The sequence below is a fragment of the Enhydra lutris genome, unplaced genomic scaffold (genome assembly GCF_002288905.1).
Source record: "Enhydra lutris kenyoni isolate GAN:26980312 unplaced genomic scaffold, ASM228890v2 scaffoldscaffold9, whole genome shotgun sequence".
Lineage (NCBI taxonomy): Eukaryota > Metazoa > Chordata > Mammalia > Carnivora > Mustelidae > Enhydra > Enhydra lutris.
This window is the reverse complement of record NW_019154093.1, coordinates 37,844,837-37,867,924: the sequence shown is the minus strand read 5'-3', so window position 1 is coordinate 37,867,924 and position 23,088 is coordinate 37,844,837. Positions and strand designations below refer to the sequence as shown.

At 34.2% G+C, this 23,088-nt stretch overlaps 1 protein-coding gene across 2 annotated transcripts in view; it reads right to left on the bottom strand.

Moving 5' to 3' along the window:
- LOC111143206 (leucine rich repeat containing 7) overlaps positions 1-23,088 on the bottom strand; it is a 336,603-nt gene that overhangs the window by 17,338 nt on the left and 296,177 nt on the right. For both annotated transcript variants that reach the window (XM_022496767.1, XM_022496768.1), the window contains one exon: positions 14,343-14,435. In XM_022496767.1, coding sequence (XP_022352475.1) covers positions 14,343-14,435 — 93 coding nt within the window. The remainder of the gene's footprint in view (positions 1-14,342; positions 14,436-23,088) is intronic.

Genomic DNA, 23,088 nt, shown 5'->3' with positions numbered 1-23,088 from the left:
TCTAATACCCACCACCTGGTTCCCCCAACCTCCCACCCTCCCACCTCTTCAAACCCTTCAGATTGTTTTTCAGAGTCCATAGTCTCTCATTGTTCACCTCCCCTTCCAATTTCCCCCAACTCCCTTCTCCTAACTCCCCATGTCCTCCATGCTATTTGTTATGCTCCACAAATAAGTGAAACCATATGATAATTGACTCTCTCTGCTTGACTTATTTCACTCAGCATAATCTCTTCCAGTCCCGTCCATGTTGCTACAAAAGTTGGGTATTCATCCTTTCTGATGGAGGCATAATACTCCATAGTATATATGGACCACATCTTCCTATCCATTCGTCCATTGAAGGGCATCTTGGTTCTTTCCACAGTTTGGCAACCGTGGCCATTGCTGCTATAAACATTGGGGTACAGATGGCCCTTCTTTTCACTACATCTGTATCTTTGGGGTAAATACCCAGTAGTGCAATGGCAGGGTCATAGGGAAGTTCTATTTTTAATTTCTTGAGGAATCTCCACACTGTTCTCCAAAGAGGCTGCACCAACTTGCATTCCCACCAACAGTGTAAGATGGTTCCCCTTTCTCCACATCCCCTCCAACACATGTTGTTTCCTGTCTTGCTAATTTTTTCTTAAGAAAGTTTTACTTTTCACAAGTAATTTTAAAAAGTAGTGAGTATGGGAGGTTTTTCATCGTGTTAAGATCTGATTTTGTCTAACTGGTTACCCAGTCTATACACCTCTAGACGTAAACTTTAATGGACTCAGAAAGTTAGTCTACAAGGCCAACGTTTCTAACTTTAGAGGAGAAAGGAACTTTGTATGGCTTTTTAATGATGAAGGTGAATGAGTGTGACAGTCTCAGCTATTGTAAATGTAGACCCCAAAATAGAACTTGTCTTAAGGGAACTGCAACTTCAATTTATGAAATATGTTTTTCTTTAAAATTCTGAAAAATCCTGGCTCTAGCTGATGCTAAGAAATTGGTTTCTAGGAAGGCCATATCTCAAATAAAAATTGTACACTGTTATCATTACAATTCAGAACACATTGGTTAAATATTATAGAATATAGTATTTTATGCTTTCATATAATTATGAAAGTTCAAAAGTGTTTCTGGAGGAAAAACTGACTCATAAAGAACAAACACAGCTATAGATTGAATAGATTTTAAAGTTTTTTTTTTTGTTTCTTTTATTTTGTTTTGGGTTTTTACTTTCTGCCAAAAGTGTGCAAATAATTTGTCTTTTCATGGGTCAGGAAGGTTAATATGAACCTATGTTGTGGCTTATGGAAGCAGAATTGGATCTGCATAATAGACTGCATTTACTTAACTCTTGTGATTAGTAGAAGACTTGACACATCAAGGATATAAAGGTATTATCGATAGTTCTCCTCTCTATGAATCAGAAATGTGATCACAAAATATTTTAAGATTAATTTCTGACACTTTGGAAAACAGTGTGGAGATTCCCTAAGAAATTAAAAATAGAGCTACCCTAAGACCCTGCAATTGCACTACTGGGTATTTACCCCAAAGATTCAGATGCAGTGAAAAGAAGGGCCATCTGTACCCCAGTGTTCGTAGCCGCAATGGCCACAATCACCAAACTGTGAAAAGAGCCAAGGTATCCTTCAACAGATGATGGATAGAGAAGATATGGTCCATATATACAATGGAGTATTATGGCTCCATCAGAAAGGATGAATACCCAACTTTTGTATCAACATGGACAGGTCTGGAGGAGATTATGCTGAGTGAAATAAGTCAAGCAGAGAAAGTCAATTATCATATGGTTTCACTTACTTGTGGAACATAAGGAATAACATGGAGACATTAGGAGAAGGAAAGGAAAAGTGAATTGGAGAAAATCAGAGGGAGAGATGAACCATAAGAAACCATGAACTCTGAGAAACAAACTGAGGGTTTTGGAGGGGAGAGGGGTGGGGGGTTGGGTGAGCCTGGTGGTGGGTATTAAGGAGGGCACATATTGCATGGAGCACTGGATGTGGTGCATAAACAATGAATCTTGGAATACAGAAAAAATAAAATAAATTTTAAAAGATTAATTGCTAAGTGCCAAATCTTAGGCTTTGAACAGTTTGCTACCTTAACAACTGAGGAATCTATATGTAGCAAAAGAAGATATTTATCCATGGCCATTAGAAACCAAAGGAGAGTGGGGAGGGAGGGAGGAAGAAAAAGGGATATTAGCAGTGACTATGATGCTTCTGTGTATTAATGAACTTTAGTCACCAAAGCAATGAGATGTAAAATCCATAAGCGATGAATAGAAATAATTGTTTAGAAGCCTAGGAAATTTGACCATCAAAAGACAGAGATATAAATATGCTACAACCGACCAAAGTCCTCTAAAATTTCTCAAAAATCTTTTGCACAGATGTTCAAAGGAATAACATATAGTGTATATATTTATTTATTAAACTCTCTTTCACACATTTTTAAATAATGTAAACATTAAAAAAGAAATCACCTGGCTACATTTGTAAAAAAATTTATTAATAATTCACTGGAGCAACAAGGAGACTGGTAAAACTCATAGAAATTGACTTACATGATTGCAAATACCTTAATGGCAATAAAATGGACATGATCTTTTTTTTTAAATTAACATATAATGTATTATTTGCTTCAGGGGTACAGGTCTGTGAATCATTAGTCTTACACAATTCACAGCACTTGCCCATAGCACATACCCTCCCCAATGTCCATAAACCAGCTACCCTAACCTCCCCTCCAACCCTCCACAGCAACCCTCAGAGTTTGTTTCCTGAGATTAAGAGTCTCTTATTGTTTGAGACTTGTTTCATTTTTTTAATGGCCATGATCTTAATGGATGAACTATAAGTTGTTTAGGCTTGCATCCTTCTTTTAGGTCATTTTAAAGGTTTGTTTAGTAGCCAAATTAAAAAAAAAATATATATATATATACACAAAAATATATATATATTTATATACATAAAAATATATAAATATATATATTTATATATTATATATATATAAACACCAATGTAGATAATAAATAAGTATATATACTATACATACATATGTTTAGTAGTTAAATAACATAAATATATATAGTTTTCAAGATACTGCTTTCTGACTTGCCAGAAGTGTCCAAAAAGTAAGCTGTTTATTCCCCTTTATTTGAGATTCCTGTAAGAAATGACAAATTGACTACTAGAATAATTTTTATAGTTTCATGCTGACATAATGCACTATTCTTTTTTGGGGGAAATTTGAATGTAAGGGCTAAAATTATGTTTGGCTTTGGTTATGTTATCATTATAATTTTTCTTTTATTAATTGCTCCAGTACTCCAAGTATTAACAAAAAATGAAACATCTCTGGGATGTCTGTCCATTATGACTGAAAGTACCTTTGCCTCCTATTCATTTCTTAATGAAATTCTTTTCTTTTTATTTTATTTATTTTTTTAAAAGATTTTATTTGTTTATTTGACAGACAGATCACAAGTAGGCAGAGAGGCAGGCAGAGAAAGAGAGGAGGAAGCAGGCTCCCTGCTGAGCAGAGAGCCCCACGCAGGGACCCTAGGACCCTAGGATCATGACCTGAGCAGAAGGCAGAGGCTTTAAACCCCCTGAGCCACCCAGGTGCCCCTCTTAATGAAATTCTTGAACTGAATAAAATTTTCTTTCATTTGATTTTCATATTTTCTCTTAAAGGTAAATGCTCATACTCCTTTACATATTGTGTTTTCAGATTTCTGCCTCTTTGGAAAAAAATTTAAAAAATTCCATTTCCTTTATTTCATGAATGCTTTAAAGCCTATATTTAATATGCCACCTCAAGCAGTAGTGAATTTTTAGATTGCTGGGCTTGAACCATTTACTGATTCTGTTAGAGCCCTTCGAACAGAGGGTTTTCTTTTCAGCTTCATATATAGCATAAAGAATGGAAACTATCAGAAACAGGAGTAGGGGACTATAGGTGGCTGTGGATTCTTCTTTGTAGCAATTCCCAAAATAGTACTGGTAATCAGCTTCCTGGTTATCATCACTGCAGGCTTCCTTAAAGCCTCTACAATGGTATAATTTTTTACTCTATTTCAAAATAATGAACTTCAAAGTGAAGGATTCAGTGAAAACTTTTTGTCACTTATGCTGAAATAAGGTTTTTGGAGTGAATTATTTTGTTGGAAGCTAAATTCAGTCAAACTATGATTCTTTTAGACTTAGGTTTTGGTTTTATTTAACGGCTAACACATCGTTGTGTAGTTAGACCATGCTAGAAGTATTGTTCAGAGGTGGCAGGGAACTCAGAGGTCAAAAGGGCCAGTGATAAATGCCCAGAAGGCACACAGTTGTGAATTCCTAATACACTGACCTATAAAGTGGCTCTTAGGCCAAGGCTGTGCATTGGCTGTATACTGGGGAATGACAAAGATGGTTGGTTGGTTTGTTTTTTTTCCCACTTTTGAGATGCTCTATTCATCCGTTATTTGAAATTTTATAGTGCAATGTTTTCATTTATTATCTGTGTAACTTTTTAACAAGTATAAGTTAAGGAAAAAGGACTTTGCTGTTGTAGACATTTGAGACTAAGAATGTGGTAAAGTTTCACAGGATGATGACTGATGTCACCCTGAGTAAATGCACTGAGACAGCCACGTGGCTGATGAATGGAAGGGAAGCCGTTCACACTCAGTCAGAATGCACCTAAGAAAAAGTGGTTCTTGATTCTCTGTCTTTTTGACCACTAACATTTTAGAGTTCAGAGATGGAGTCCTTCAGAGGACTGAAGCCACCCCAGCTCGTGTGTTAGACAAAACCAAACATACTGTGGAGTCTTTCTTGCAGTAAAAGAACAAGTCAGTCTTCCCACGTCTATATTATCTCACTAAATATGCCATTCAGAGTCACGGTAGAAACAATTTTTTTTTTTTTTGGGTCAAGGAGGAAATAGAGTAAACATATGATTTTCCTCAGTCAGAGACTTTGGTATACTTCAGTAAACAAAGAGACAAACAAAAGTAAGACACGATTCTTCTTTAATCAATGTAATGTTTAGTCCAACACTAAAAGAGGTTGCTTCCTACCTCCTATTAATGAGTGTCTTTGGGGGTTCAATGACAGTACCTTGTTATGGAAATGTCATTTGTATATGGTGATGTGGTTTGATCAATGAGGTTTCAAATATAGGAAGTAGTTTTCTACTCCATTATACTTAAGACAGCAGAATTAGTTACTAAGACCATGTATAGCTGTACTAATTATATTGTAAAGGTGACAGGCAATTAAACAAATGCATATTTGCAGAGACAATTATCATATGATCTCACTGATATGAGGAATTTGAGAAACAAGACAGAGGATCACAGGGGAAGGGAGAGAAAAATGAAACAAGATGAAACCAGAGAGGGAGACAAACCATAAGAGACTCAATCTCAGGAAACAAACTAAGGGTTGCTGGAGGGAAGGGAAGTCAGAGGGATAGGGTTGCTGGAGGGAAGGGAAGTCGGAGGGATAGGGTGACTGGGGGACGGACACTCGGGAGGGTATGTGCTATGGTGAGTACTGTGAATTATGTAAGACTGATGAATCACAGACCTGTACCCCTGAAACAAATAATACATTATATGTTAATAAAAACAAAACAAAACAAAAAAAATGCATATTTGCAATTTTGTGTCTCATATAATAACCCTTAACTGTTATTATCTACTCACTGCTTAATCTAACTCTGGATTTATTTAAATAATAATTTAAGTAATAAAAATAAATAATTACTTAAGTAAAAATATATTTTAAATATATTATTTTTAGTCAAATTTTAATATAAAATATTTTAATATTTAAATTTAATATTAAATTTAAATATATATTAATATATTTCATGTAAAATATGTAATATATATTATTACTTAAATAATAATAAAATATATTATTACTTCGATAATACTTAAAAGTAAAATAAATATTAAAATATTAAATATTAAAAAGTAAAATAAATATTACTTAAATACTTAAATATTATTACTTAAATAATATTACTTAAATAATATTAATTTAAGTAATAATAAATAATAAATAAGTGATTAAATAAAACTATTTTAAGTATATATATTTTAGTTAATTTTTTTATTCTTAAAAAATAACACACTGTAAATTCTGATCTACAACTTAATTTTCTGGCATAGTTCTAAAACTTTCAGGTTAACTTGTCTTAGTTTCTCCTGGAAATCTATTCTCATCTGTCTGTGGCTTTCTCCTGATTTATTAGAAGGATCTTAGGGAGAATTTAAGTCAGAATTTGCAGAACTTAAGAATCAGCTCTTTGAGTTTACATGATTTCTTCACACACCCAAAGAGAAAACTAAGGGTGTTAACTCTGAACTTCCCTGCTCCTTTTGATCTAGTTTTGCAAACATTTTCTTTAGTTATCGAAGAACACAGATTTGTTTCAATTGGTGATTACTATCTCTTAGGGAAACTGGGACTATATTTGTAGAATACAGCAGTGTCTTTTTTTTTGGTAAGAAAAAATATTAATCAGAAAAATGACAAGGATTTAAAAGCAGATTTAAATGGGTCTCACTGCAAAAAGCCTGACATAGTCAATTTCTGGGTGCATACTGAAATTCCGGTTGCTTTGGCGATCTCAGATGCCGTGGTTGAAAGCATGCAGCTTCTAGGCAGTGCCTCTCCTAGATGCAAGCATGTTGGAATCTCTAGTACTAAGGGGCTTTCAGTTTGAAAGATGAAAAAAATCTGTTTTCATGATAGTATAATAGAGACTTTTGGGGACCTGCCCAGATTCTCTTTATCAAATTGGTGTTCTTATCCTACAGGTGTTCCTGATGGCTCACATCTGACACTTCTCTTGAAAATTACCATCAGCTGGAGCCTACTTACTGTGAAATGCTTGGCAGGTTATACCATCGCCTCTTCTCTGGGAATAACTACATCCAATCCCTGATACCGGGGCACACAAGGCTGTTTCCTTCTTCAAGGTGAGACATCTAGTGGAAACTACTCATCCCCCTGAGCACTGTGCCATGACAATTCCCAAGTCTTTGGCCAGTTTCTTCCCCGCCCTATCCTGCCCCAGGCCTTTCTTTAAGATTTCACTGGAGAACAGCTCTTTCATTAATTGCTTGTATAACAATCCCCACCTCGAGTTTTGCATCTAGGGAAACCGACTTTACACAAATGCAAACTACAAAAGTTAAAGCTCTGCAGTATCTTCTTGCTTGGTAGGGGTATGTAGAGTCTATTATTCTGCTTACCAGTGATTCTTTGGAGGTCAGAGTCAGCATAGAATAACTTTGGGGTTGGAATGGAAGAAAAGTGGATGATACTGTTTTTAAATACATATTTTTGAGATATATCTCATGTATTATGTGGGTAAAAAACATTTAGATAGTATTGCTACAGGCAGAGACCTAGTAACTATTCCTTTTTATTTATTTTCTGTTTTATTTCTCATAATATTTCCAAGAATTCTAGTAGGTTTATAAGCTTTTCAAGCAAGAAAAGAGAAATACTATGAGACTCTGGAATACCACTTAAATCACGTTGGAGTAACTTTATAAAGGGAAAAAGACTTCACACTTTCCAAAGATCTGTTTGACCCTTAGTAATTAACTTTCTTTCATTGATGGGTCTGTCAATTCTCGTTAGTTATCACAGGTATTATTTATGAATTAATTTTACATGCTTTCATATTTTGATTGAGAAGTGTCTGGCACTTTTCCAGTAAATAGTAGCAAACTTGGACATCTCTAAATCTTTTCCCACACCATTTTCTGCCTGAATATTTTACTTACTTTATTCCTTACTAAATGACTAAAATGATGCAGCAGATGGAACATAAATAATGTACAACTCTAGCAACCAGTACAGCTACTAATGTAGTAGCTATGTACTTGGGCTTTAATTTTACTGATTGTTATAAAAATATCATAAAGTGATAGCAATCTTAATTCCAGTGATTTTTCTAAATCTATTGTTGAATTAAAACATCCCAACCGTGTTCTTATTTAAAGTGGTACTTTTTAATTGCCTTATATTTTTCACATGTATACCCCAGTGATATTTTTGGGAAGAACCAAGCCTGTGTTGAGTTTTATTATAGTCTTTCAGAAGTGGAATCCATGTCTTGTCTCTCTATATTATAATGACTCAAAGCTACATTGTTCTTTTGGCTAAAGCACAGTGCCATGCCTTTAGAAAGTTTCATTTAAGTGAAATACCTGTAGGAATCCTACTGATAGAAGACTGTGAAGACTACTTTTCTATCAATATTTCTGAATAGATTCAAGCTTTTTCCAACACAAAGAACAGAATATGCAAAAATACACTTTTTATTTTAAAAAAATTTCACTTTTAATGTCCTCAAAGTGGCGTTCTGGACCTCAAATTACAATTTGACTAAGATACAGCTGAAATAATCAGTTATGTTGTAAAATAGTTTATGCTTGGTATTTATTTTTTAAAATTTAGTTTTATATCTGGGGCACCTGAGTAGCTCAGCCAGTTAGGAGTCCAAAGTCTTGATTTTGGCTCAGGTCATGATCTTAGGGTTGTGATATCCAGCCCTGCATTGGGTTCCATGCTGGAGCCTGCTTAAGATTCTCTCTCTTCTTCTCCCTCTGCCCCCCACCCAAAAGAAAATAAAAAAGATTAAAAAATAAAAATTTGGTTTTATATCTAAAAAAAAGATGATTAATCCTTCCTTAGTCCAAAATTCAGTATGTAAACAGAATTATTTCTATCCCTTGCTCCTGACTGTTACTTTCACATAATTCATAGAGTCTTCAAATTACTTTGTGTTACATAATCACTATAAGTAGAATTAAGGATAGGACAGGTATATAAGTTATAGTATAAAGTTAATTTCTAAATATATAAAATCATATGTATCTGGTAGATATACAAAATAAAGGAAATGTATTACATGCAGTTTAATAATTATGCAGTAAATATAAATCATATGCTGTGTGGAGTTCTAGACAAATGTGTTTGCTATTCTTGATTTTTCTATCTATGAAGAACACATGACAAGAAATAGACATGTAGCATGTACTTTTTCGTAAGTCAAAAACATATCTTCTGCCAATTACCCAATGGCACAAGGCTGAGCAAACCTGGAAGATTATTCCTGTGCTTTTCTAACTTAACACTGCCAAGCGTGCCTCTGGCTGTTATTATTCCTGGGTAAAGGTATCAAGTAAACGCTTTGATTCCCAACATCTAGTACTTCTTCTCTTGGTATTAATCATATACAACATATAAACTTTTATTTGATGCAATACCCATCTCCACACAAAGAAAAAGTCCCACTGTTTTTCTAGGTGAGGAAGGAAGGGTGTAAAGATGTTTAAGTCCCGTCCGCAGGCTGTTCTGGCATCTGGAGTCAATCTTTTAGAAGTCATATAGGATAAAATAGAGTAAGGTAGTCTAAATTCCAGGGCGTTTATTTAGGGTTTATTGGCAGTTATATTTTACATTTGCCATGACTCTAGTAATTTTCCTGTGCTTGGGATTTTATCTGTACTGTAGGCAAGGACACTTAAAAAATTTTAAGAACATGGATTTATTCTCCTATCATTTCTGTGTCTACATGCAGATTGGTCAAATCAGGAGAAATATGGCATCTGCTGAATGTAGTTATTATGTTCAAACTGTGGAGAATCGGTGATTGTTCAGTCCCAATGCCCCAGTATGTATGTTTCCTGATGTCCAGTGTTTTGAGGATATCCATAACATGGCTTTTATTTTGATACTATGACTAGATAATTGTTCATGGAACTGTTCAGTACTATACTTTTGGAGCATATAGGGAAAGGGGCTATGAGTTTTCTTTAATATCTTTTTTTTTTTTTTTAAGACTTTACCCATCTTTTGACAGATAGAGAGGCTCCCTAGAGAGCAGAGGACCCAACGTGGGGCTTGATCCAGGATCATGACCTGAGCCAAAGGCAGAAGCTCAACCAACTGAGCCACCCAGGTGCCCCTCTTTTATATCTTTAAGCTTTAGGAGCTTAGTCTTTTCTCCTTAAATGAGGCAAGGAGGGCTATCAGTCCCTGAAAGATGAGCTATGTGAATGCATCATTAAAAATCCACTCATCTTCAGGGTCTTGGGCTGACTTGTGAAGTCACTACAATGACATGTTATCAGTCATCCATTTAATCCAGTCTCTTCTAACAACATGGGGTGGAAATTGCATTGGTCAATTATTTGAATTTTGTAAACATGGATTATTATTCATGAACATTTAAAAATGGGTAAAGATTTTGTGGTTTATTCCATTGGCAAAATCACAACTATAATGATACTTTAGTCCAAAAGTTATGTAATTGCTTAGTAATCCACTGTGTACAGTGCTGTTCTAATTATCTAGATTCAATAGAGAATGCATGCTGACTTCCAAGGACTTGTTGAAACAAATATCTAGACTATGACTAGTTAGAGGATTTTGTAATACTTTCAATATTAGAATATCATATTAGTCTCAACTCTACAGGGTATAAATTTGTCATGTGGCTCTTCTGCTAAGTGGCATTTGCAGATAGAGGCATGCATCAGAGTGTTTATTAAGAGAAGAGGATTATTTGTGTTCAAATCTTCAGATCACCTAATCACAGATCACAGATTAATTTGTGTTCAAATCTTCAGATCACCTAAATGACCTTGGACAAGTTAATTAACCCCCCTGGGCCTCAGCAAAATGAGGAATAGTAATACTCAACTAACACAAGTTGTTATGAAGATCAGATAAGCATGTAAAGAACCTAATAGAGTGACCAGCACATTATAGACACTCAATAAAAGGCTACTATTTTTATTACTGTTATTATTATCATCAGGTATGTTAGATTAAAATCTTTCCTCTCTCTCTAGCATACGGCTGTCCTGACAGCCATGTTTCCTATGATAATAGACCAGATCATGGCTTCCAACCACTTTACTGGAGGGCAGAAGCAAGCATAACATAGGACCATATTCCTCTGGTTCTCTGAAATTTTCCCTTTCCAAGTATGTAAAAGCAGTTTTCACCTGGCAGTGAACCCAAAATAATGAACTCCATGGCAAGTGAATAGGTCTGTTCAATTATTAAACCTTGTTCTGTCAATGACATGAGCTGCAGGACTAACTGTGTTCCATCCATTTAGTCCCAGAAGACCATATTCAATTAGGACAACCTCCGAGTCTATGAGAGTAGTTAAGTTTGTAAGACCAGATGCTATTAGAAGCTCTCAAAGTCCAGTATAAAACAGTCTCCATGTCTGGCTTAATCCTGACTTCCCTCTAAAGTATCAGTTAACTTTTGGACTGTCTTAAGTGTTTTCTGCATAATCTCATGCTACCCCAGAATTTAAATGGGAACTTCTGCCAGATGAACGACACAGCTCACTTTTGCCTCATTCCCAAACTCCCAGCCTTTTTTGGGATGACTACTTCGTACTTCATGTTTTCTCTGTCTGACGATATAGCAGGTGATCAGTTTGGATCCTATCTCACAATGGTCCTTGGCATTTGGTGAAATGGATCATAATCATAATGAATCAATCATAATGAAGAGGATGGGATAAATCTACTGGCTACTTTATATATAAAGTCCTGAATGCCTCAAAGGCATTCAGTTATCTTACATACTTAGAATTTTACAAAGCATTCGAACATTCCTGAGCAGTACGTAAAATAATATAGTGTGCTTCTGAGAATATAGTAATCCATGAGTTGTTTATTGGAAGAGAATATATATCATATTAAAGTTTAAGCTTTTGCTTGACTAGGACTCCTTATAAAACATCCAACTCTGACTCAGGTAGTATCTGTTCAATTTAAAAATCTGTTTAGTTTTGTTTTCCTCACCCTCAGCTGTAAATTAGCCAACTCATGAAAAAAAAAACAAAAAACAAAAAACAGTCTCTTTTTCAGCAGTGGAAAGAGGAGTATTTTTTAAGTTCATTTTCTTCCTTTTTGGCATTTTTAGTTAGTTTAGGTACTAACTACCTTTGGATTCTACTCTAAATTTTATGCAATGGCTAAATGAATGGGACATGGGGCTAAAGAAATGCAACTGTATTTCCAAGAGATTAATCCCTTTCCTTGTGAGTGAATTAAGTTCTTGTAATAATTGTCAGACCCAAGGTCTTCAGATTCTCTGTACACTTTTAACTAAATATCCACCCTATGTTTGCCGTTACATCAAAAGTGGTCAATAAATTAAGAGCAATCTTTAGAGTCTTCTGCAGATTTGCAATTTTTAATTACTCTCATCGATTTTGCAATAATAGAGATTCACTTTTTAGATTGTGAAGTGTGTTTTAGAGAGTAATCAGGCGAAGAAAAGTGCTTTTGAGGGGAAATCTTTCAGTGGACACATTATCAATTCAAGCTTTATATCTGTTGCATTTAACCAAAAGAGCAAATTATAATATCATAGAAACAGTTCAGTCTCACTAGAGTCATTAAAGTGTTACAAATGTGAAATTAAATTAATAGTTCTAAAATGTTCATATTTGTCATAGTGGAAGAATTACAGGCAATAATTTTAAAACCTTGTATTTATTCTCTCCTTGAGTTGAAAATAACAGCAGAAAAGCAGTAGCATTCAGACTTCTTGACTATTTAGCAATCTGTTCATCCTTAGTTTAAACATTTATTACCCTGTGCCTTCCAAAAATAAAATGAAAAGTTGTATATGCTGGTGAGAAAGGAGAGAAAACATGTTTTTTGGATTTTAACTATCTTAAGAATGATATGATTAGTAACTTCTCATTGAAAGAACTTGGTGGAGAAAATGTGAGACCGGAGAAAAAGAGAAGGGTCAAGATGAATAAAACATAATGATTTGAGGCTTTTAAAAATACCATCATATGTTTCTGATAATTTTGAATTTTCATGCTTTTTGTCTTAAACTATACTGATAATTTGTTTAAAATTAAATAAACACTTGATCCTACAAAACCATGAATATTTTAATTCTACTATATCAATGGTTATCTTCAACATCATTTCAAAATAGAAAGGCACTAGTCACTTATGAATAGACATTGCTAACTGGCATTCCCCTAATTATATAAGGCTGCCTCATGCACATTTCTTTGTAGAATAGCTGATCCAACCAACCAGCTGACCAAAGGTACTTCCATCTATAGCCACTGGGGATTTCTTTCTAGTCCCTACCCTCTAAATATGTGTGGTGTGAAAAATTCTACCTTCTAGTCCGCTCTTCTTCTTTTCCAGAAAGGAAAGGGCATAAAGAATGTGAGAAAACAAGAATATTGGGAAGAAGTAGAGGAAAATAAGGGATTAAAGGCTCTGTTTCAGGTTATAGAAATCTCCAGAGTAGGGACACCCAAGTGTTTTCAGAATGAGGTTTAATGATCAGAAATTGATGTGTGGGTTATTTTTTATAATAGTGGTAAGTTGAAAGAATCTGTCCCAGGTTGTAACTCAAAAGTAAATCGAGAACCTGTGGAGGTTTTACTCATATCTAATTTCTGTCTTTTTTCATTATCCCAAAGTTTTGTGATGTCACTTAATGCAAATACATTTGATGAGGTCAAAAGTATAAAGTTTCAATTATTATCAAATTATAATTACTAATTGATTCAAAGCTGAGAGCATTAAACATTGATGGTAGCAGGGTAGGTAATATAACTCAGGGTAAATTGTTTTAAATAAAAAAGTCAGGTAGTCCAGGTCCACAGTGGGATCAGACAGGCCAGATGTCAGTATGGGCACACATTGGGTGTTCAGCATGGAGGTGGTGGTGACCTTTTACCCATGGTTTGAGAGACAGGTAAGCATGAGAGGATGCCTTTAATTTTCTGCCATGGCTAACTTTGATTTTCCCATAGAATGTTTGTTTTCTGTGGCCTTTCAGTTCTATACTTCTATTAGTGAAATATTTTATCAACATAATTACTTAAAGAGATTTCAGTCAGCTGGCCCTGGCAATAAAGCATTATTTAATCATTCTGTTACCATGAGAAAACATTTTCCCAGATAACTGATCTACAAGGAAACTTTTGGAAGCAACTTGTTATAAATTGCATATATAGTTTTCTTAAAAATATATACAATTATGAGCAAAACAAAAAGCAAAAAACCAAAAACAAACAACTTTCCTTTGAAAGAGAATGCTGATTTTTTTCGCCCTATTCTTAGGATTTGTCAAGCACTGCAGTGAATTTTTTCCCCTGTGCTGAAAGTGTATCTAATTGGCTTCATAATTAACTATTTTATTAAAGCCCAGTACATTTTTTTCTGACCTTTTTTTTTTTTCCCTGCAGTAAAAGACAGTGTTTTTCTAATTAAAACCATCAATAAGAAAGTCACTTCTTACCTTGTCAGAAGGTTTAAATGGATTTCCTTGTCCACTAATTCCACCACTGATACTAAATCCAAGGCCAGGATTTTTTTCTATTCTCACACAAAACTATATAAAAAAGATACAAAAAAGTGATCAAATATATATGAAAGCTAAATATTTTCAAATAACTGCATCACAGTAGAAAAGATCCACATTTCACTTAAAGTTCCCAGGGTTAGTCTATATTATCTCAGTACACAAAAGACAAAGTACTTAGTGCTTCTATAGGCATAAGTCATGACTGAAATAACCTGAAATTACCTGGGCAAGCAGATATTTACTTACTCATTATTGTGGGTAGAAATGCACTTTGATTAGCAATTTTTAAAAAATGAAAAGCTATAGTTATAACAATAATAAAATTATGCATTATTTCAGTTACCTACTTTAAATGCACATATATTCTGACCAAGTAGAAGAGACCGTATGAATAAGTGAAAGAATATTTGCAAATGTTCAGTGAGGGAAAATATGGCTGTTTGAATAAGTTGCTACTGCTTGCTAAGAGAGTAGCACAATTCATCTCCTTGGTAGGTGATTCTGTTGTTTAGAAATAGCAGGGTTTTTATTTTAAGAAAGGGGAGAACTTTTGATCAGAGCTCAAGTGAGGGTGGAACAGTGAGAAAATGAAATATTCAGTAATAGAGTTTTTGCGTTTGTCACCAGCTCCTGCAGAGGCAGTTAGAAGCCTTGGAAGACAGAGGAGAACACTGAAAACAGAAAGAGGTCAAGACTATGGAGAAACTGACAAGGCATAGTTAAGTATTTAGAACCGTGAGGGCTAATATTCTAGTATTCTGTGCGGTATTATCTCCCCAAACCCTAAACCATCAATGAAAATCTGTTAAACACAAGAGCCTTGTGTGTTAAGACCTACAGGGAAATGATGGCATGGGAGTAGGTCCATGTCATGCTAAGGCTGTAGTATAGAGGAGGCTATTATAAGAGTGAATGCAGATCAAGAATTCAGCAGAAGGGAAGTCATTGCCAGGAATGATCTAGAGAGATGATAACAAACCTAGGAATGCTTTTTTTTCCCCTAAGATTTTATTTATTTGTCAGAAAAAAAGAGAGAGAGAGAGAGAGTGTGTGCACGAATGCACAAGCAGGGGTTACTGGCAGGCAGAGGGAAAAGCAGTCTCCCCACTGAGCAAGAAGCCTGATGTGGAATTCTATCCCAGGGCCCTGGAATCATGACCTGAGCCAAAGACAGACTCAACTGACTGAGTCACCCAGATGCCCCCAAACCTAGGAATTGTTGATGATCCTGAGCTGGGATATGTATGAAGGCCATGGTGAAAATGCTAGCTTTCCATGTAAAGTGGGATGGGGTGACCTGAGATGATTGAAAGACTTGCGACCCTAGTGGGTGCATACATTTTTGTTACAGAAAGAAAGAAAGAAAAAAAGAAAGAAAAAAGAAAAGAAGGGAAAAGAAAAGAAAGAAAAAAGGAAGGAAGGAAGGAAGGAAGGAAGATTTTATAACTTTAAGTACAGAACAAATACTGGAACTAGGTGAACCAAGTCTTACCAGAGATTAGCAGGCCAAAGATTAATAAGGAGTTAAGAAAAAAAAAATCTAAAGAAATACATTCACATATATTTTGTATTTATATAAACATATTCTGAGAAAGTTCTTAAAGGTGAGTGTAAATGTTTGCTTTCTTAGGTAGTGTAATGTCTTCCCCAGCAATCTTGCTTAGTTAGACTATTAATTTCCTTGTGGACAAATGTAAATGCCTAGATGCTCTCTATATTTTTATTTTCAAGATACCTTTAATCCCTACCTCTTAGATAGTTCAAGGCAAATTTGAGTACTGTTCCTGGCTTAATTAGCATATATTAAGAGTCCATGGGAACTGGATTAATTAGGTTTGGCCACTTAATGAGACTATCTTTAATTTACTATCATATTTCTTAATAATAAATGTAATGTTTAACTATTACATAGTTCACTTGCAACACAAGGGCAAAATACTATCCACTAATGGGATTTTTATGGTAGAGTCTTTAATGAATAGTTTCTAAATTATGGGTAACTGCAATTACCATAAGTACTTTCCCATATTTTTATTTTAAAGATATGTTTAATTATAACTTTTCCTCTAATTGGGCTAGGTTTGTTAAAACCAGTTATCATAGGGTAATAGCAACAACAGTTTATAATAGTTTTGTACTTACATGGCTCACCATCTGTGGATACGAACATAAAATAGCTTGATATAGCTCAAAGGAATATTTTAGTTTTATTCAATATACCAGTTTACCTTGTATCCTTTTTTGTTATCAGTGGTTAATTAGAAAATAGTAAGGAAGGAACTAATATGGTTTAAACATTTTACCTTTGTGCTTCCCCTACACGTTTCCAATTAAATTATTTGAAATTTGGGTTATATCTTTCTAATGTGAAAATTTTATATTGCAAATGAAATATGTGGAAAGTATATACACTTCTGGTTTTCCCCAGGCCATTCTAAAACCTGAAAGGAAATGTATGCAACAGATTTTATTTACAAATTAAATTGCTGAGAGTACTTTTTAGTAGTTCTCTTTCAAGGCACTGACTATATCTATTTTATATTATTGTCAATCTGGAAGGCACTAAAAATCTAAGGGAAACAAATTTCGTATGTGCCAAGTGTGTGAAGAACTGCCTCAATATATTTTTTAATAATAGAAATAATAAAGATGACACTGTGGTTTTATAAATGTGACAAACAACCATAAATTCTGATCTGAAGCTAGACCGCCCTTGGGCATGCTATGGTATGGCTAATAGGTTGCGTTGTGATTGCTGCGTCCCATAAAGCATGTCACAGAGCGTATTCATCTCACATATAAGGAGTTCCACCTTCCTGGTAACGGGGCCATAAAATGTAAGAGGAGAGAATAGCTCACAGCCAAGAAGCAGTCAGAAACTAACGAGAATTATCAAAGAGGAAATGCAGTGTTCTAGCAAAAGGTCAGAACTAAGAGGCTAATAAATAGCTTATGTAATGAAAATCAGCATTTCAATTTTCTATTAAGATACTGATATCAAGGAATGAAGTTTCTGGCTGAAAATACAAATAATGGGCTGGAAGTCAAGGGTGTATTTGCTTCTTTGAGAGTCTGCTTCCATCATCTGACTTGACTTCATGCTTCTGGTCTGTGTCAATCTTGCTCTATTAAAATACTGGGTCTTATTTTAGAGAGGTCTACGATAAAATGGGTTGTTATGTAGCAGCGAGGCCCTGTGAAGTCATAACCTATAATCTCTAGAAGGTAGTAATATGGTCTTGCAATGCTCTACAACCTAGTGGCAAGAATAAAGGAGATGGTAGCTCTTGTGTGTACATGTGCACATACGAACAACTTATGTGTTTGTGTGTGTGAGTGTGTGTGGGTTGGGAGGAATTAGGATTAGGATCAGGATTAGGGAATTGCATTGCAGAAAAATATTTGGTGGTGCTGTAATGAATTGATGTGCTATGATATGTCCTAATTATTATTATCTTTCCTAGGAGTGTGTGTAAAAGCTTTTAAGGGATACCTTTGTTTTTGCTGTCCAAGATCCACTCATCCTAATTCTGGTAGCTATAACCTTAATTTCTCTCTGAATAACTCATCAACTTCTTTATTCTCAGCCTATATACTTTAGGTGAATCATGTTATCTAGGCCTCAAACAAAGCACTGTATGCCCTAGAAATGTAAATGTTTATAAGATGGGCAGGTAATCCAATCAAAAAGGAGTAATGAGATGCCTACTATGATTTCCAGGAAAGAGAATCTTGCTCTCTCCTGCTAGTTTTAAAACTACCATGAGGAGAAAGCCTTTTTTGAGACAGGAACCAACCCATAGAGAGGTCATGAGCCCACTTTAAGCCTCATCTGAAGCTTGCCCATTCCTGTAGTTTTAGCTAAGTATGTATGAGTTAAACCCATGCCCCCTCTCCCTTTTTTTTTTTTTTTTTTTTTTTTGCGTAAGTCTTATTAGGTTGAGTCACTTATAATCAAGAGGGCTACTTGGTAAAAATTCAAGGGGACATTTGCTTATTTGTTATAAAACAATTGACTTTTCTTGTCTTTTACTTTAAAAGAACCAAAATATAGTTGCTTGTGGAAAATCTTTTTGGGAAGTGAAGTAGGCAGAACCTCAAAAATTCTGTACTGATTGAAATTCAAGGTGAGGTTTTGATCTACTAGAGGGTTGTTAATTGTTGAAGCATCAAGAAGGAACTTTGTAATCAAGTATATTAAGCTTCTGAGGCCATTTCTACGCCTGACTCCTGAGAGTATTACCAGAGAGTATTAGTGAAGACGTATCCACATCCACATGGATTTTTATGCAAGTAGGACACTTGGATCACCTGTATTAATCATATCTATTATGTTATCTCTTCATTGACTCTCTAGGACAATGGCTGGCACATGCTTAGCACTCAACTTTTATTTTTATAACTATGTGCATATATGACAAAAGATACTTTCAAATATGCATTGTCAAAGGTATATAATGACTCCTTCTGAAAGTATGTCATGAGCTGTTAGAAGGTATGCCAGTTGTTCAATGGCATGCTCCAATTATGTAATTAACTGCTTGGAGAAACCACTATAGCTTTGAAAATGAAAATTGTTATAGAAATCATTATTCATGCCTTTATTCCCCAAATATTTACTGATTTCCTACTAAGAGCCAGGTACCTTGTTAGACAGATAAAATATCCTTGCCGTCATGGAACTTACATTCTGATGAGAAGACATATTAAACATGTAAATAAGAAATAATTTCAGATAGTGAGATGAGCTGTGAAAAAAATAAAGCAAGAAAGGTAGTAGAGAGTGATGGATCAGGAACGTGGAACTATTTTAGGAAGAATAGCCAAGAAATGATATTTTAAATACTCAAGTGACATTTTAGCAGAAATACAAATAATGTAAAAGATCATGCAACAGACAAAAAGAAACATGAGAAAACTGCCAGCCCATGTCAATGATTTTAAATGCCCTGAAGGTAGATGGGTCTTTATAAAATCAAGAAACAACAAGATGGCATAAGGATAGATGTATAGATCAATGAAATAAAATTGAGAGTCTAGAAATAAACCCCAAAATTTATGGCCAGTAGATCTTCAACAAAAGGTCCAAGGTAATTCACTGAAGAAAGAACAGTTTTTTCAACAAATGGTACAGGGACAACTGGATATCCACATACAAAATAATGACTTTTATCCCTACCTCACACCATACACAAAAATGAACTCAAACTAAACCAGAGACTGAAATGTAAGAGGAAAAACTACAAAACTCTAAGAAGAAATACAAGAGTAAGTCTCTATGATCTTCAATTAGGTGATGATTTCTTAGATATAAAACCAAGTATGATAAAATGGTTGATTGATTTTATAAAAATTAAAAACTCTGATGCTTCAAAGGAGACTACCAAGAATTTGAAAAGACAACCCAAGGAATGGGAAAAAAATATTTGCAAATAATATATATGATTAGGGTCTTATATCCAGAATATATGAACAACCTTAAAGTTCAGAAATTGAAAACCCAAATAACTTAATTAAAGAATGGGCTGGGGCACCTGGGTGGCTCAGTCAGATGAGCGTCTGACTCTTGGTTTCAGCTCAGGTCATGATCTCAGGGTTGTAAGATTGAGCCCTGCATCGGGCTCTGTGCTCAGTGTGGAGTCTGCTACAGATTCTCTTCCCCTCTCCCTCTTCCTCCTGGTTTTTTTCTCTCTCTCTCTCAAATAAATGAATAAGTACTTTTAAAAAAATATAAAAAATGGGCAAAAATTTTTAATAGACATTTATCCAAAGAAGACATATGAATGGCTAATAAATGCATGAAAAGGCACTCAACATCATTACTTATTGAAAAAATGTACATTAAAATCATTATGACATACTACTTTATAAGATGGCCATAATAAAAAAGACAGACAATAAATAATGGTGAGAATGTGAAGAAATTAGAATACTTCATTCTGGTGGGAACGTAATATGTGGTATCCACCATAGGCAGAGGTTTAGAAGCTTCTCAAAATTACAAATATAATCACCATTTTACCAAGCAATTTCATTCCTAAATAACTACCCCTCCAAAAAAAACTACCCCCCCCAATAAAACTACCCATTCATAGACTTGTATATGAATGTTCATAGCAATATTATTCATAATGGCCCTGAAGTGGAAATAATCCAAAAGTACATAAACTGATGGATAAATACTTTGTGGTATATCCATATAATGGAATGTTATTTGGCAATGCAAAGGAATGAATTAGTAATACATTCTACACTTAGCACATTATGTTAATTGAAATTAGTCCAAAAAAACCTCACATATTATATAATCTCATTTATATTAAATACCCAGGAGAGGCAAATGTATAGAGACACAAAGTAGATGAGCGATTGTCTAGGGCTGGGGGAAATGAAGGGAAGGGAGTATGGAAAGTTACGGTTATTGGATACAAAGTTTCTTTTTGGAATAATGAATCTGTTTAAATATTACATTATGGTTGCATAATATGGTGCATGGTTGCACAATTGTATAAATATATAAAACCCACTGAATTGTACACTTTAAAGAGGTGAACTTTAAGGTATGTAAAATATATCTATACTGTTGGCAACAACATTAACAGTAACAACAGCAACAACAAGTTCAGCATGACTAGAGAAAGAATAGGTGAAGGAAAGAGTAGAAAGAGAGGAGGCAGAGGCCAGATCTGTAGGGACTTTATGACATAATAAGGATGTATATGATTTCAGAAATTTCAAAGCAGAAGAGTGACATGATCTGATTTATATAATGACATGATAATATATAATACATTATCTATAATATGTAAATTTTGTTATAATATGTAACGATATATTATAATAGATTATTATATGAAATAACTATATAACAATATATAATTATATAATATCTAATAATAGAATCAAATATATAAATGTTAATATTCAAGAATAATTTTTAAATTCTTCTATTTTCATACCTTCTTTTGTTGTGAATTAGAGCTGCAAGTCCAATTCAAAGTATTAATTAAATCTTTTGAAAAGACATACTAAAGACTAAAGAATAAAATCCTCCGATGTGCCATTTTCTAGATCTTTCAGAAAAAATTAGTCAACTCTGTATGTATCTAGGAAATAGAAACTCAAATGCTTTTTGTCTGTAAATAAATTAAAAAGTTATTAATTTAACTTCCTTCATTTTCTGCTTAAGGAAACCGAGAAGATGATACGTTGATTTACTGGAGTACTGAGGGAGTCCTTCTGTTCCTACTGCAGTGCTTACTGAATTCTACTATTTGACTGTACAGAACTTAGAAAGTCAATTTGTAGAATTTGTGGTGTTGAGTTACACATTATTGTTTTAAACTGTGAATTATAACTTCAAAGTTGCAATATTATTTTAGTTACTGAAGAGTAAAATTTTAGGGGAAAATATTTATAAATAGTAATACTTTAAGTGGGTAGAATGAAGTATGGAGTGTCCCTGAAATCAGTTGAGTAAATAACATATTAAAACTTTAATAACTATTTTCTAACCATCTTTATCAAATTACTGCTTATTAAATTAAAAAATCCATAATTTAAATAAAACAAAATTTTCCACATTTTTATCATCACACACTCAGAATAATGTTTTCTTCATTTGGCCTCAACAGATGAAAGCCTCACCTCTGTGAGCTCTTCAGGCAGCTGACCAGAGCATCTAATCTAAAGAAATGTCTGAAATCTTGTCTCTTGGCCAGCTCTTTCATATACTCTACATATTCTTAAATAGGAAAATAATTTCTTCCAAGGAAGAGTGGGAAGATTTTGGAGTTTTGTTTTGTTTTTTTCCCTTGAATATTTTGGATGCAGGTCACTATGTATAACTCACAGAGGCTAATTCTAATGTAATTCAAATCTAATAAATTCTCTGTCAGGAACAAACTTTAGTTCAGATGCATCACCTCACATCACCACAGGAAGGGTGAGTATAAGATATTTTGAGAGACAGAAACTCTATTAACATAACTTTTATAACAGTGTATTGTTATAAATGTTCTATTTTGTTGTTTGTTATTGTGGTTAATCTCTTACCATGCTTAATTTATAAATTAAACTTTATCATAGGTTTGTATGTATGGGAAAAATAGCATATAGAGAGTTCCATATTATCCATGGTTTTCAGGCATTCTCTGGGGGAATTGGAACAACATCCCCTGTGAATCAGTGGGGGACGGCTACTGTGTATCCTATACATAGTATAACAGACACTAACTGCCCTTTCTTTTCTTATTTTCATTCAGACTTCTTTTCCTTAAATTAAAAAATGTGTATTCTTTGTAATTGGATATTTTTTCAACTATAGCATTGCAATAAGTGATTACTTTTTTTAAATGTAAAATCTCCTAACTTTAATAGAAATTAGTGTGCTTCATCATGCTGTGTAATCTCTCTGTACTATGTTTATAATGTCTCTTTGCACTTAAAAATTGTGAACAATTTAGTTTTTTTCCATATTGTACAGATCTTCCTTGACTTACAATGGGATTATAGGCCAACAAACCCAACATATCTTGAAAATATTATAAGTCAAAAATGTTTTGAATATACCTAACCTACTAAACACCATAGCTTAGCCTAGCCCAATTTATATGTGCTCAGAACACTTACATTAGCCTGCAGTTGGGCCAAATCATCTAATGCAAAACCCATTCTATAA